General features: G+C 66.6%; 1 protein-coding gene across 1 annotated transcript; it reads left to right on the top strand.

Moving 5' to 3' along the window:
- The first annotated feature begins 57 nt into the window (after positions 1-57).
- Positions 58-12706, top strand: FA09DRAFT_223825 (hypothetical protein). Its single transcript, XM_025739563.1, has 8 exons — positions 58-295; positions 380-537; positions 591-911; positions 965-2021; positions 2081-7371; positions 7426-10044; positions 10100-12319; positions 12383-12706. The coding sequence occupies exons 1-8, from the start codon at positions 163-165 to the stop codon at positions 12491-12493; spliced, it is 11910 nt and encodes a 3969-aa protein (XP_025599531.1). The 5' UTR covers positions 58-162; the 3' UTR covers positions 12494-12706.
- The last annotated feature ends 1337 nt before the right edge of the window (positions 12707-14043 follow it).

Genomic DNA, 14043 nt, shown 5'->3' with positions numbered 1-14043 from the left:
CAACCATCCTCCCCTACTCCTTCTCTCGACGCCCGCCATCGCACCAAGGGCCGCGCCATCTGCAGCTCTCTCGACCTTGGCGGCATTCAAATCTCGCTGGTCGTGCTGCGAGCCTGATTCCTGCGGAAGCTCGCGTTCTGAGGCCGTCGCGAGGGCACCGCCATGTCTTCGTCTGAGGCGGCGCCGTCGGCCTCGGCCGGGCCATCCAATGCTGCATCCGGGGCAGCAGGCGCCGGGAGGGCACAGGCGCCCGAGCCGAAGCAGCTTGTGACACGTTTGCTCGATGACAAGCTGGGTGAGTGCCATCTGCAGGTCTGACGACGGGTGACAGCCTGCTTGCTCGTCGTGCGGCCGGGCCGGGCTGACCTCAGCGCCTCAGACTTGCGGGCGAAGCTCGTCGTTGCCGGCGAGATCAAGGACATGTCCGAGGCGTACCAGGGACAGGATCTGGCGGCATTCATCAATGTCTTCGTGCCCGTGGCTCTCGCCGTGCTCGGCAAGATGCCGTGCTCGCTGCACACAGAGGCACCAGAGCAGGTGCGCCCCCTCGCTGCTGCCAGCCGGCGCCTTGCTCATCTCGCCCTCTGCAGCGGATACGCAACTGCCTGTTGAGCACGCTGCATCGGCTACAGCCGCTCGAAGTGGCGCGGCAGCATGCCAAGGAGCTGCAGCGTGCCATGATCGCCCTCATCCGCGAGGACAACGAGGAGAACGCGATCATCGCGCTCAAGGTCATCATCGACCTCGTCCGCGCCTTCAAGGGCGAGCTCGAGAGCGAGGTCGGCGGCTTCCTGTCTCTGATGGGCGACTTGTACAAGGGCATGGAGGCGACGGTGCAGCGCAGCTTCGAGAGCGAGGCGGCGCAGCTCAACGCCATGGGCGCTGCGAGTGGAGCGGCGAAGGCCGATGCCGTGCGTACCTCTGGCCCAGGCTTCGCCCATTCGAGCTCACGCCATCTGTACAGTCTGCCGACTCACCAGCCGGCGCGCCGTCGCCTGCCGCCGAGTCACAAGCTGCCAGCATGACCGGCAGCGACCTGGGCCTCACGACGGGCGCCCAGCCCGCGCCGAAGGTCCTCGTGAAGGGCACGTCGAGCTTCAAGCTGCTGCAGGAGTGCCCGATCGCCATTGTGCTCGTCGTGCAGACCTTCCGCTCGACGGTGCAGGCGTCTGTCCGCGTGCTAGTGCCGCTGATGATCGAAGGCTGCCTGCGGCTACAGGCCGCGCCGCAGCGGGATGCACGCACGGCAGCCGTGGCGAAGGGCTCGCTGTTCATCGGCGTCGCGCCGGGCATCAAGAACCACGCGCTCTACGGCGACCTCATCGGCACGCAGGTCAAGATGATGAGCTTCCTCGCGTACGTCATCAAGCCGTACGCCGACCTCACGCGTCCATACTACGAGGAGCTGCCCGGCATCTCGGTGCGCCTGCTGCAGGACTGCCCGCCGGACGCGAGCGCCACGCGCAAGGAGCTGCTGGTGGCCATCCGGCATCTGCTGTCGACCGAGATGCGCAGCTTCTTCATCTCGCAGGTCGACACGCTCCTCGACGACCGCGTCATGACGGGCACGGGCGTCACGTCGCGCGAGAGCCTGCGGCCACTGGCCGTCAGCATGCTGGCAGACCTGCTGCACCACATCCGGCCGCAGCTCTCGTTTGCGCAGATCTGCCGTGTCGTGCAGCTGCACGTGCAGATCCTGCACCACCCGACGCTGGCACCGAGCATCCAGACGATGTGCATCAAGCTGCTGCTCAACATCACCGACCAGAGCGTCATGCGCGGGCCCGAGGATCCGGGGCCGGTGCTGCAGTCTGTCATCGATGCGCTCGTGGAGAAGCTGGGGGCACTGCCACAGCTCAAGGAGGGCATCGAGGCTGTGCGCAAGGCCAAGGCCGAGGCCACAGAGGCGGGCACGCCCGGCGGCGCTGACGCCGTGCTGACGCCTCTCGCCATCGAGCGGGCGAGAACGGTGCCTGCCAGCGCCATGCTGCCGGACCTCGCTGTGCACGAGTCGTTCAAGGGTGAGTGGCAGGTGTGTTGTTCGAGCGGCGAGCGCTGCTGACGACAGTCATGGCGCCAGACGTGCGGTATCTGCTGCGCAACATCCTGAACGGCCTCAAGGCGCTGCTCACGATGCTGCGCCGCCGCAAAGTGCCCGAGCCGAGCGGCGAGATCATGGGCCGCGTGTTCGTCGACGGCATGCGCTGCTGGACCTGCTACGAGCAGGCCGAGGGCCCGCCAGACAAGGACCTGATGGAGAACTTTGCGAGCATGTTCATCGAGCTCGAGCCGCAGACGTTCCACGAGGTTTTCACGACGCATATGCCCTTCCTCTTCGACCTGATGCTCACGAACCCGGTGCTGCTCGGCATTCCGCAGACGCTGCTCTCCAACGAAGGCGTGTCGCGACGCTACGTCGGCATCATGCTGCGCTTCCTTGTCGACCGGCTCGACGAGCTCGGCGATGCCGACAAGAAGCATGCGTCCGTCACGCTGCGGCTGTTCAAGATGAGCTTCATGGCGGTCACCATCTTCCCCGAGGAGAACGAGGCGGTGCTGCAGCCGCATCTCAGCCACCTCATCATGCAGTCGATGAAGCTGGCCAGCAAGGCCAGCGAGCCGGCCAACTACTTCCTGCTGCTGCGCGCGCTCTTCCGCAGCATTGGCGGCGGCCGCTTCGAGCTGCTGTACAAGGATGTGCTGCCGCTGCTGCCCGTGCTGCTCGAAAACCTCAACAACCTGCTCAACGCTGCCGAGCCGTCACGTCGCGAGCTTTTCGTCGACCTCTGCCTCACAGTGCCCGTGCGGCTAAGCGTGCTGCTGCCGTATCTGGGCTACCTCATGCGGCCGCTGGTTCTTGCGCTGCAGTCGTCGACCGAGCTCGTCAGCCAGGGCCTGCGCACGCTCGAGCTGTGCATCGACAATCTCACGCAGGAGTTCCTCGACCCGATCATGGCGCCGTACGCGACCGACATCATGACGGCGCTGCTGAAGCACCTGCAGCCGCTGCCGCACAACCACCAGCACTCGCACACGACGATGCGCATCCTCGGCAAGATGGGCGGCCGGAACCGGCGCCTGCTCCAGCAGCCGCCCAAGCTCACGTACCACGACCACCCGCAGGCGACGTTCACCGTGCACTTCGAGGGCAAGGCGCAGAGCCTCGTCCTCGCGCCGGTCATCGACCTTGCCCTGTCTGGCATCCGGCGAGGCGATCTGTTCCGCCGCAAGCACTCGTTCGAGCTGCTGCGACATGCGGCCGCGCTGTTCCTCGACGGCACGCTCGGCAATGCCGGTGGCGAGCGTGAGCAGGCGTTCGAGCGAGTTGTTAAGGGCCTCTTCGACGCCACGCACTCGGAGGAAGGCGGCGCTGGCCTCGAAGGCGCCACGGCGTACCTCCTTGGCCTGTCACGCCACATCTTCACCCTGGAGACGCGGCGCGAAGTCGGCACCACGCGGCAGCCGGGTCCGCTGATGACGTACTTCATGCAGGGCATTGCCTACGCCCTTGCGGCCAACGACAACGAAGCAGCGGACGCGGCAGCCATCGTCGAGCTCGAGCTGCGCATTATCGGCGAGGCTCGCGAGGTCTGCGTCGAGGCGTCGCGGCCCGAGCAGTGGATCACGCTCATGCACAGCCTGGCGTCGAAGCACTGCACGCTGTGCTACGACCAGCTGTGGCAGCGCAAAACTGGCGGCTGGCTGGCCATCGACATGATGGTCCGGCGCGCCAACCTCGGCGTGCCGTGGCTGCGCGAGCACCAGCTCGAGATCATGCGTGCGCTGCTGTACATGCTCAAGGACATGCCCACCGACCCGCCGGGCAACGTCGAGGCCGTCAGCGACACGATCCTCTTCGTGCTGCGCACCGTGCACACCGCGACGCCAGCGCCCGCGGCCGAGAGCACGCCCTCTGCAAACGGCGCCGCGTCTGAGGCAGCTGCAAAGCCGAGCGAGACAGAGAACAAGGCCGATTCCTCTGCGTCTGCGCCGGCAGCTGTGCCGAAGCCGAGCGAGCCACCGAGCTCAGCCGCGACGCCGGCGCCTGGGCGGCCTGATGGAAAGACGGACGAGGAGCAGATGCAGGAGCGCCAGTTCAACTACCTCGTCGGCGTGCTGGTGCTGGAGCTCTCCAGCTCCAACGCCAAGGTGCGCTCCGTGGCGCGCGCCTCCTTCGAGCTGCTCGCCGAGCTGCGTGGCACGAGCGTCACGACGATCCTCACGCCGATCAAGGATCGTCTGCTGCAGCCGATCTTCAGCAAGCCGCTGCGCGCACTGCCGTTTGGCATGCAGATCGGCCACATCGACGCTGTGACGTTCTGCCTGCAGCTCACGCCGCCGCTGCCGGAGCCAAACGAAGAGCTCTTCCGTGTGCTGACCGAGGCGCTGGCACTCGCTGATGCCGACGACCTGGCTCTCATTGGCCGCACGTCGCAGTACAAGAACATGCTGGCCGTCACCAACCTGCGCGTCGTTGCCCTGCGCCTGCTGGCCTCGGCGATGGCGTGCCAGGACTTCCTCGGCGCCAAGCACGCACAGCTGCGCATCCGCATCATCGCAGTCTACTTCAAGAGCCTCTACTCGCGCTCGCAGGAGGTTGTGGACGAGGCGTACAAGAGTCTCAAGGAGACGCTTGCATCGCAGCCGAAGCTGCCAAAGGACGTGCTGCAGAGCGGTCTGCGGCCGATCCTCATGACGCTGGCGGATGCCGGGCGGTTGACCGTGGCGGGCCTGGACGGGCTGGCCCGCCTGCTCGAGCTCCTCACATCATACTTCAAGGTCGAGATCGGTAGCAAGCTCCTGTCCCACATGGAGGCGATTGCGGACCGCGAAGTGCTCGAACGCGCCGGCGAGGGAGCCCTGCAGGGACCGTCGTACGCGGACGCGCACCACCTGCTGCAGCCACGGCCGGCGCGCAGCAGCGATGCCATCGAGACCCTGGCGGCCGTTGTGCGCGTGTTCCACCTGCTGCCGCCGACGGCGAGCATGTTCATGCCGCAGCTCGTCAAGCAGGTGTGCGACATCGAGACGGTCCTGCGCCGCTCCGGCCCGACGCCGTTCACCAAGCCGCTCGCGCAGTACTTTGACAAGTACCCGCGCGAGGCGGTCGAGCTCTTCTTCGGCCGTCTCGAGGACGCGCGCTACGTGCGCTGCTTCAAGCTGACGCTGGCCTGCGACGACGCGCCGCGCCTGCGCAAGCAGGTCGAGGAGGACAAGAGCACGCGCCTGCTGCCCTTGCTGACGGGTGACGTGGACCCTCGCAAGACGCTCGCAGCGCTGCAGGTCGTCCGCGAGCTGGAGGCTCGGCAGCCCGGCTGGATCGTGGACAACGTCGACATCATCGACGCGCTTCTGGTCTACTGGCGGTCGCCTGGCTTCGTGCAGCGAAGGGCGAGCGAGAAGGGCACGCGAGAGCAGCGTGTCTCCGTGCAGATCGTTGAGGTCTTCACCGCGTACCTGTCGCGCCGGCACCACACGGACATCTACTTTGCCTTCGCGGACCTGGCCTCGTTCCCCGGTCCGCTGGACCTGACAGGCACGGTGCGCTTCGTCTACCAGCGCCTCGCCATCGACGGCGCACTCGCCGATCGCCGTGCAGTGCTGATGCGCTGCATCGACGTCTTCGAGCGCAAAGACGTGACGCAAGCCTACAAGGCCGAGTGCTTCCGCCTGCTGGCCAACCCGATCCTGATCGCCGCTCCCCGGCCTGTCGCTCCCGCGGAGGCAGAAAGCAAGGCCAGTGCCAGCGCCAGCGCCAGCGACGCGAAAGGCGCGGCCGCCAAGGCCGACGAGCCAGCACAGGCAAAGGACGGCGAGGCCGCCGCTGCCACACCTGCCGAGCCGCTCTTCCACGTCGACCTGCTCAACACCGTGGTGCAGCGCGTCTGGCGTGTGTTCCAGACGAAAGTCGGCGCACAGGTCTGCTCCGAGGACGTGCTTCGCCTCGAGGTCATCCAGTTCTCCACCATGGTGCTGGAGCACTGCGAGCAGCTCATGTCGTCGGTGCAAGGCGCAGCCCGCAAGGACGCGATCAAGTTCGGCTGGGCGAACCTCGCGACCGAAGACATCACCGTCAAGACGACGTCGTACATCTTCATTGCGCGCTTCCTCGCCTCGTTCGACGCGCCCTTCAAGATCGTCGCCAAGGTCTTCATGGGCCTGCTCCGCCTGCACCAGTCGGAGAGTCGCGGCCTTGTCCGCAAGGCTCTGGACATTCTCGTTCCTGCGCTGCCAAAGCGCGTCCCGGCCGCCGAGCCTGGACAGCCTTCGCAGTGGGCGAAATGGACGAAGCGGCAGCTCACCGAGGAGGGCCAGAACGTCGCGCAGATTGGTCTGATCTTCGGCCTGCTTGTCCGCCACGCCGATCTGTTCTACGCCGACCGCGAGCTGTTCATGGGCCACATCGCGAGCAACCTTAGCAAGCTCGGCCTGTCGAGCTCATCGAGCGTCGAGTCGCGCAGCCTCTGCGTCGAGCTCGTGGACGTCGTTGCGCGATGGGAGCGTCGCCGTGCCGAAGCCGTTGCGCAGACGGAGAGCAAGACGGAAGGCGCAGACACTGCAGGCGACGCTGCAGCGACCACAACGCGCAAGCGCAGCGGCACTGCCTCAGGCTCGCTGGCCGAGGCAGCGGAGCCGCAGAAGCGTGCGCGCATCGACGATGCAGGCTCGGCTGTCGTGCGCTCGACATCGCCGGTCAGCGCTCTGCCGTCTCGCAGCGATGCAGCCGAGCATCAGTACACGCCGCCTCCGCCGGTGCGCGATGCGTTGCTCGGCTTTCTGCTCCGCTTCGTCAGCCTCTCTGCGGAGCCGATCTCGCTGCGCGGCACCACGGCGAAGGCCTTCAACACGCTGCGCGATCTTCTCGCAGCGCCCGGCTGGTCGAACGTGCCCATCCGCCTCGCGGTCTTCCAGAAGCCTCTCACCTCGTTGGAAGTGCAGGACAGCACGCTTGTCGTGCTCACCAACTCTCTGCAGGCTCTGCGGGCCGTGATCAAGGATAAGTCCGAGGCATGGCTGCTGCTGCACGTGGCTCAGCTCCATCGCCTCCTCGAGAGATGTGCCTCTGCTGAGCAGCCAGTCATCCTGGAGAACTGCCGCGACACGCTCGAGCGCATCTTCGCTGTGCTTCCTGAGCCCGCGCCGGGAGAGGAGGACGCCGAAGGCGACGATGAGGACGATGCCATGGCGGATGCCGCGCCTGCGCCCGCTGCTCCCAAGCAGGAGGCCGAGCCGCAGCAGCCGGAAGAGTCGGCAGCTGCGTTCCGCACGTTCGCCGACCGCATCATCACCGAGGGACTGCGCAGCAACGGCGCGGGCCTCTACGGCGCGTTCGTCATGCTGGCCTCCTGGGCGAAGGCACGACCCGAGAAGGTGCGTTGGACGCACGCGTCGCTGATGTCCGGCCTTAGCTGACGATGTCTGTAGATCGACACGCATCTCGGCGCGCTGACCAAGGCGCTGACGAAGCTGACGAAGGACCACCTTGGCATGCCGGCGCAGCAGAGCGCAGCTGCGGGCGTCCAGCCGGCGCCGCCACCGCCCTCGTCGGACAACGGGCTCAAGCTGCTCATGATGGTGCTCGATCTGCTCAAGACGCGCATCTCCAACTTGGGCGAGCAGCGGCGCTGGTTCCTCTCCGCTGTGGTGCAGCTGATCGAGAAGTCCTCGAGCCTGGACCTCTGCCGCTTCCTGCTGTCGATGATGCGTCGCTGGATCCTCGACCAGGCCGAGGCTTTCCCAACCGTCAAGGAGAAGGCCGGCATCCTGATCAAGATGATGTCGTTCGAGACGCGCGACGAGATGCTGCTGCGCGACTATCTCGACCTGATCCACGCGATCTACGCCAGCCCGACGTTCTCGCGCACCGAGCTGACCGTGCGGCTCGAGAATGCGTTCCTGCTCGGCTGCCGGCAGCGCGACCCGCTGCTGCGCCAGCGCTTCATCGACATCTTCGACCGCACGCTCGTGCGCTCGCTGCCGGCGCGCCTCAACTACCTCCTCGGCAACCAGAGCTGGGAGTACCTTGCCGACACCTACTGGATCCACCAGGCGCTCGACCTGTGCCTCGGCTCCGTCGAGGGCGAGCGTCCGCTGCTCGTGGTGCGCCCGCAAGCCGGCTCGCCGGAGTTCGTCAACACGCTGCGCGGCCTCACTGCGGGCGGCGTCATCACGCCGCTCCGTGCGCTCCTCTACACCGACGCAACATGCACGCACCGCATGTGGGTGAGCTTCTTCCGCGCGGCGTGGCGTGCCATGCCGCGCAAGTCGCAGGAGGACGTCACACGCTCTCTCATCGGCACCCTCACGCGTGAGCACAATCTGCGGCAAGTCTCACGCCGCCCGAACGTCGTGCAGACTCTGCTCGAAGGAGCGCTGGCATGCACTCCGCGCGTCGAGCTGCCGCCGCAGGTGGTCAAGTACCTGGGCAAGACGTTCAACGCCTGGCACACCTCGATCGAGCTGCTGCAGGACCTGCTGGCGTGGCTGCCGCGCGAGGACGACTCGATCCGCGAAGCGTGCCAAGACGCGCTGGCTGAGCTATATGCCGAGCTCAGCGAGGACGACATGTTCTACGGCCTGTGGCGCCGCCGCTGCGTCTACGCCGAGACGAACGCAGCGATCTCGTACGAGCAGTGCGGCATGTGGGCGCAGGCGCAGATCATGTACGAGAGCGCGCAGGTCAAGGCGCGCACGGGCGTGTTGACGTTCACCGAGGCCGAGTACAGCCTGTGGGAGGACCACTGGGTCATCTGCGCGCAGAAGCTGCAGCAGTGGGACATCCTCACGGACCTCGCCAAGCTCGAAGGCAACAACGACCTGCTGCTCGAGTGCGCGTGGCGCCTCTCGGACTGGGTCAACGAGCGCGACATCCTCGAGCAGGCGCTAGAGAGTCTCTCGACCACCGCAACGCCGCGGCGACGCGTCTTTGCCGCTTACATGGCTCTGCTCAAGTCGCAGGGCGGCATGGACAAGCCGGCAGAGTTCGGACGCATCTGCGACGAGGCGATCCAGCTTGCGCTGCGCAAGTGGCACTCGCTGCCGACGGCCGTGACGCAGGCCCACGTGCCGCTCCTGCAGATCTTCCAGCAGCTCGTGGAGCTGCAGGAGGCCAGCACCATCTTTGCCAGCCTGGCCGTGACGAACGCCACGAACCTCGACCCGCGCTCGACGGAGTTGAAGCAGCTGATGCAGACCTGGCGCGAGCGGCTGCCGAACCGCTGGGACGACATCAACGCGTGGAGCGACCTCGTCGCCTGGCGGCAGCATGTGTTCAGCGCGGTGAACAAGGCCTACCTGCCGCTCGTGCCGCAGATCCAGCAGAACGGCGCGACAAGCTCGAGCACCAACTCGTACGCCTACCGCGGCTACCACGAGACGGCGTGGATCGTGAACCGCTTCGCCCACGTGGCGCGCAAGCACTACCTCAACGACGTCTGCATCTCGTCGCTGACGAAGATCTACACGCTGCCGAACATCGAGATCCAGGAGGCCTTCCTCAAGCTGCGCGAGCAGGCGAAGTGCCACTACCGCAACCCGGCCGAGCTGAACCAGGGCCTGGAGGTGATCAACAACACGAACCTCATGTTCTTCGCTGCGCCGCAGAAGGCCGAGTTCTTCACGCTCAAGGGCATGTTCATGGCCAAGCTGTCGCTGCTCGACGAGGCGAACCATGCCTTCGCCACGGCCATCCAGATGGACCTCAATCTCGCCAAGGCGTGGACGGAGTGGGGCCGCTACAACGACCGCCTCTTCCGCGACCAGCCGCTGCAGATGATCGCAGCGAGCAGTGCCGTCAGCTGCTACCTGCAGGCCGCGGGGCTGTACAAGAGCTCCAAGGTCCGCAAGGTGCTTATCCGCGTGCTCTGGCTGCTCAGCTGCGACGACGCCGCCGGCAGCGTGGCCATGGCGTTCGAGGGCTTCCGCGGCGAGGCGCCGATCTGGTACTGGATCACGTTCATTCCGCAGCTGCTGCAGGCGCTCCAGCACCGCGAGGCAAAGTACGCACGCCGCCTGCTCATGCAGATTGCCAAGACATTCCCTCAGGTGCGTTGCGTCGTCCGTCACGCCCGTACCGTTGCTGACCACGTTCGCCCTGCAGTCGCTGTACTTCTTCCTGCGCACGACGCGCGAGGACTATCTGGCCATCAAGCGACAGTCGGCGATGGCTGCACAGCGGGCCGCACAGATGCAGGCGCGTCAGCAGCAGCAACAACAATTGCTGCAACAGCAGCAGCAGGCTCAACAGCAGGCTCAGCAGCAGGCCCAGCAGCAAGCGTCCGGAGCCGCTGCCGCCGCCGGCGAAGCGAGCACGAAGGACGCAAACGCCACGGCCACCGCAGAGGCTCCTGCAGGCGACAAAGCCGGCACTGCAAGCGCTGGCGATCAGGCGGCGTCCGAGGCGAACGGCAGCCAGGCGCCTGCCAGCACCTCGACGCCGTCTGCTTCAGCTGCCGGCGCGAGTCCGGCGGCTGGCAATGGCTCTGCAGCGCGGCCGTCGGATGCTCCTGGAGCTTCTGCGACGCCAAGCAAGGCCGGAGCGCCCTCGACGAATGGCACAGCCGCATCCACAGCGGCCTCGGCCACGCCCGCAGCTGCGCCAACTCCGTCCGACGCACGCACGACTGCAGCGCCCTCGCCCGCCCAGAGCGGCACGCCGGCGTCTCAGCCTGCGCCCTCCGCCTCGAGCGCACAGCCGGGCGCACAGCCGGGCAACGGACTGTCCAGCCAAGGCTCACAGCCCGGCATGCCACCTGGCGCCATGCCAGGCCAGCAGCCGGGCGTGCCTGGTCAGCCTGGCCAGCCCGGCGGACCGCCGAACGTGCGGCAGCCGTGGGAGTACGTCGACGAGATCCTCAACATCCTCAAGACGGCCTTCCCGCTGCTCGCGCTCACGATGGAGAATACGGCCGAGCAGATCGGGCAGCGCTTCAAGCCGGGCACCGACGAAGACATGTACCGCCTCATCGGCGCGCTGCTCAACGACGCGCTGCAGCAGTACGTCGCCCGCGCCAGCATTCCCAACGACCCGGGCCAGCTGCCGCAGATGTCGATGGCTAACGTCATGCGCTTTGCCGAGAGTCTTCCCATTGGACCGCTGAAGAACGACTTTGAGGAGGACTTTGTCAAGTCGAAGCCGAGCCTGCGCGAGTACGTGCACCGCCTGCAGCGCTGGCGCGACAACTACGAGGTGCGCCTCGACGTGCGCCCGACGCTGCAGCACCTCGAGCACTGCTCGCACTACCTTGTCGAGTTCCAGCATCAGCGCTTCGACGACGTCGAGCTGCCCGGCCAGTACCTGCGCCTGGAGGACAACAACTCGGACTTTGTCAAGATTGCGCGCTTCTCGCCGACGTTCGAGCTCACGCGCTCCAACGGCATGTGCACGCGGCGCCTGTCGATCCTCAGCAACAAGGGCAGCGTGCACAGCTTCGCCGTGCAGCTGCCCTCGGCGCGCTACTGCCGCCGCGAGGAGCGCATCATCCAGCTGCTGCGCCTGCTCAACCGTGTGCTGGAGCGGCGCAAGGAGACGCGCAAGCGCGGCCTCGTCTTTACGACGCCGGCCGCCGTGCCGCTCTCGCCGCAGCTGCGCCTCGTCGAGTCCGACGCGAGCTTCGTCAGCCTGCAGGACGTGTACGAGCGGCACTGCGAGGCCATCGGCTTTGGCAAGGAGGACCCGATTATCGCGTGGGTCGAGAAGATGCGCTCCGTTGCCGACGCCAGCCGCGACCTCGTCAACCTGTCGAACCTGCGCATGGACCTGCTCGACGAGATCTCGACGAAGATGGTGCCCGACACGGTGCTCACGCGCTACATGACGCGCAGCATGGACTCGCCGTCGGACCTGTGGCTGATGCGCAAGCAGTTCACGCTGCAGATGGCGTCGACGATGTTCCTCACGTACGCCTTCTTCATCTCGGCGCGCGGCCCGGGCCGCATCCACATGAGCCGCTCGAGCGGCATCGTGGCCATGTCCGACGTCGTGCCCACCTTCTCGCCGACGCAGCCGCAGTTCAAGTCCAACGACCCGACGCCGTTCCGCCTCACGCCGAACCTGCAGCACTTTATCGGGCCCACGGCCATCGAGGGCGTCGTGACGGCGTCGCTGATGGCCATCGGCCGCTGCCTCTCGGAGCCCGAGCGCGACCTCGAGGAGTACCTGTCGATCTTTGTGCGCGACGAGCTCAACTTCTGGCTGGCCTCGTCGCAGCGGCACCCGCCGGGCGTCGTGCCCGAGGCGCCGCGCGACATCATCTACCCGAACATCCTCGAGATGGTCAAGCGCGCGCGGCTGCTGTCGTGCGAGCACGAGGCGAGCAAGGTGAGAAGCGGCAGAAGGAGCCCCGTCGGCAGCGCAGGTGTGCTAACGCTTCCTTTTCCGCAGCCGCAGCCCTCGACCGTGCCCGTGTCGCAGACGGTGCTCGACCTCATCAACTCCGCCACCAACAGCGGCAAGCTGGCGCTGCAGGAGCCGACGTGGCACCCCTGGATGTGAAGCGCGCCATCGCTCCCTGTACTTGTACGCGACTCAAATGCATATCTCTCCGTCTCCATGATGGCCTGCTGCGAGGCGATGGTTGGACGGTGGACCGTGCAGGCCCGTGGGCCATCCAGGCGCCTCGTCGTCGTCGCGCTGCGTGCGCCAAGACGCTGCTGATGCGCGCAAGGCAGCCGCTCGGCCGTTGGGCGAGTAGATCTTCGCTCGTGTCCAACGGCTACGCAGTCGGCAATGAGCCTGAACTCCGATCCTGTCAGCAGACAGCGAGCGTGAAGGCTGCCGCTGGCTGAACAGCAGACCTCGGTGTTCGGGGGTCGACAGGACCCCTGACAGCATGCGAGCGGGCGAGGCTCGCGCTCCCATGACGCGTGGCACCTGCGCCTCCTTCGCGAGAGACCGCACCGCCGGCCGGCAGCGAGAAGATGCAAATAGGAGGCCTTTGCCACACAGCTCATCATCATTGGCCAATTTCGGCGTCTAACGGTCCCGTGTGCTGGCTCGCGTTTGCGCCCGGACGCCTGCGGGCTGCCCGTTCTGTACTTGGGAGTGACCTGCTGGGAGGGGCGGCTCGCTGCCGGCCTGCTCCTGAGGTCTTGAGCCAACACGAGCAGACTCTTTCTGCCAACCAGCGTCAGCTGCGCAGCTCAGCAGCGCAGCAGCAGCACACGAAGACGAGGTGCTGTGCCGAGCACACGAGCCTAAGGTGTCCACAGGCTTCGAGATGCATCTTGGGGCGACGCCGAGCCCCAAGCGAGGCAAGACAAGGGGTGCTTGGGCCCTGAGCGCAGGCAGGCAAGTTCGACGCTAGGCGCATCTTGAGTCTGCATCGCTGGGTTGCACATTCATCAGGGTGTGACGATCAGCCGCAGCCCGGCGTCGCCAGCGCCGAGAATTCGGCGGGCACCGTCGGCACCGCTGCCTCTTCTCAAGTCGACGCAAGCGGACGCGCGCGGACGAACCGCCGTGCTGATCAGGCACGGCCGCGGCCGAAGCAGCAGCGAGCCGCGAGATGCGCCGTGCGCGGCGGCGTGCTCGCTGCAAAACCGCATCATCCTGCAGGCGGCATCGCAGCAGCTTGCGCTGGGAAAATGTGCGGCCCGACTCCGACGTGGCACGGACGCCGACATCCTCTTGGCCCTTCTGGGCGGCTGGCACCCCTTCTCGGACGTTGCTCGAGCGTTGCGAGAGCAGAGATAGCATCGCTGCGACGGCACCAGCAGCCGAGCGTCAGAGGAAGGAGAAGCGCGGCGGTGGTCGCGATGCTGGGCGTACCGCGGCGGCGGCGGGCCCGGAGCCGGGCGTGGAAGCAGGCCATCTCGCCGAGCGACGCGAGATGCCTCGTACGCACCCTGCAAATCTCGCTGCGCTGCAACTCGCTCTGCTCTGAGCTGAGGCTTGGCCAGCGTGCTGGCTGTCGCTGCGCAGCTGGCGTCTGGCGTGGCCGACGTTTGCGCGTGCGCCCTCGTCGAGGGTTCGACAGCAACGTCACGATGCCGGCGGTGCTGCACTCACGCGGCACCCGATGAGCGAGAGCGCTCTCGCAGCGA

The sequence above is a fragment of the Tilletiopsis washingtonensis genome (genome assembly GCF_003144115.1).
Source record: "Tilletiopsis washingtonensis strain MCA 4186 unplaced genomic scaffold FA09scaffold_6, whole genome shotgun sequence".
Lineage (NCBI taxonomy): Eukaryota > Fungi > Basidiomycota > Exobasidiomycetes > Entylomatales > Tilletiopsis > Tilletiopsis washingtonensis.
This window is presented reverse-complemented; position numbering and strand designations above follow the sequence as displayed.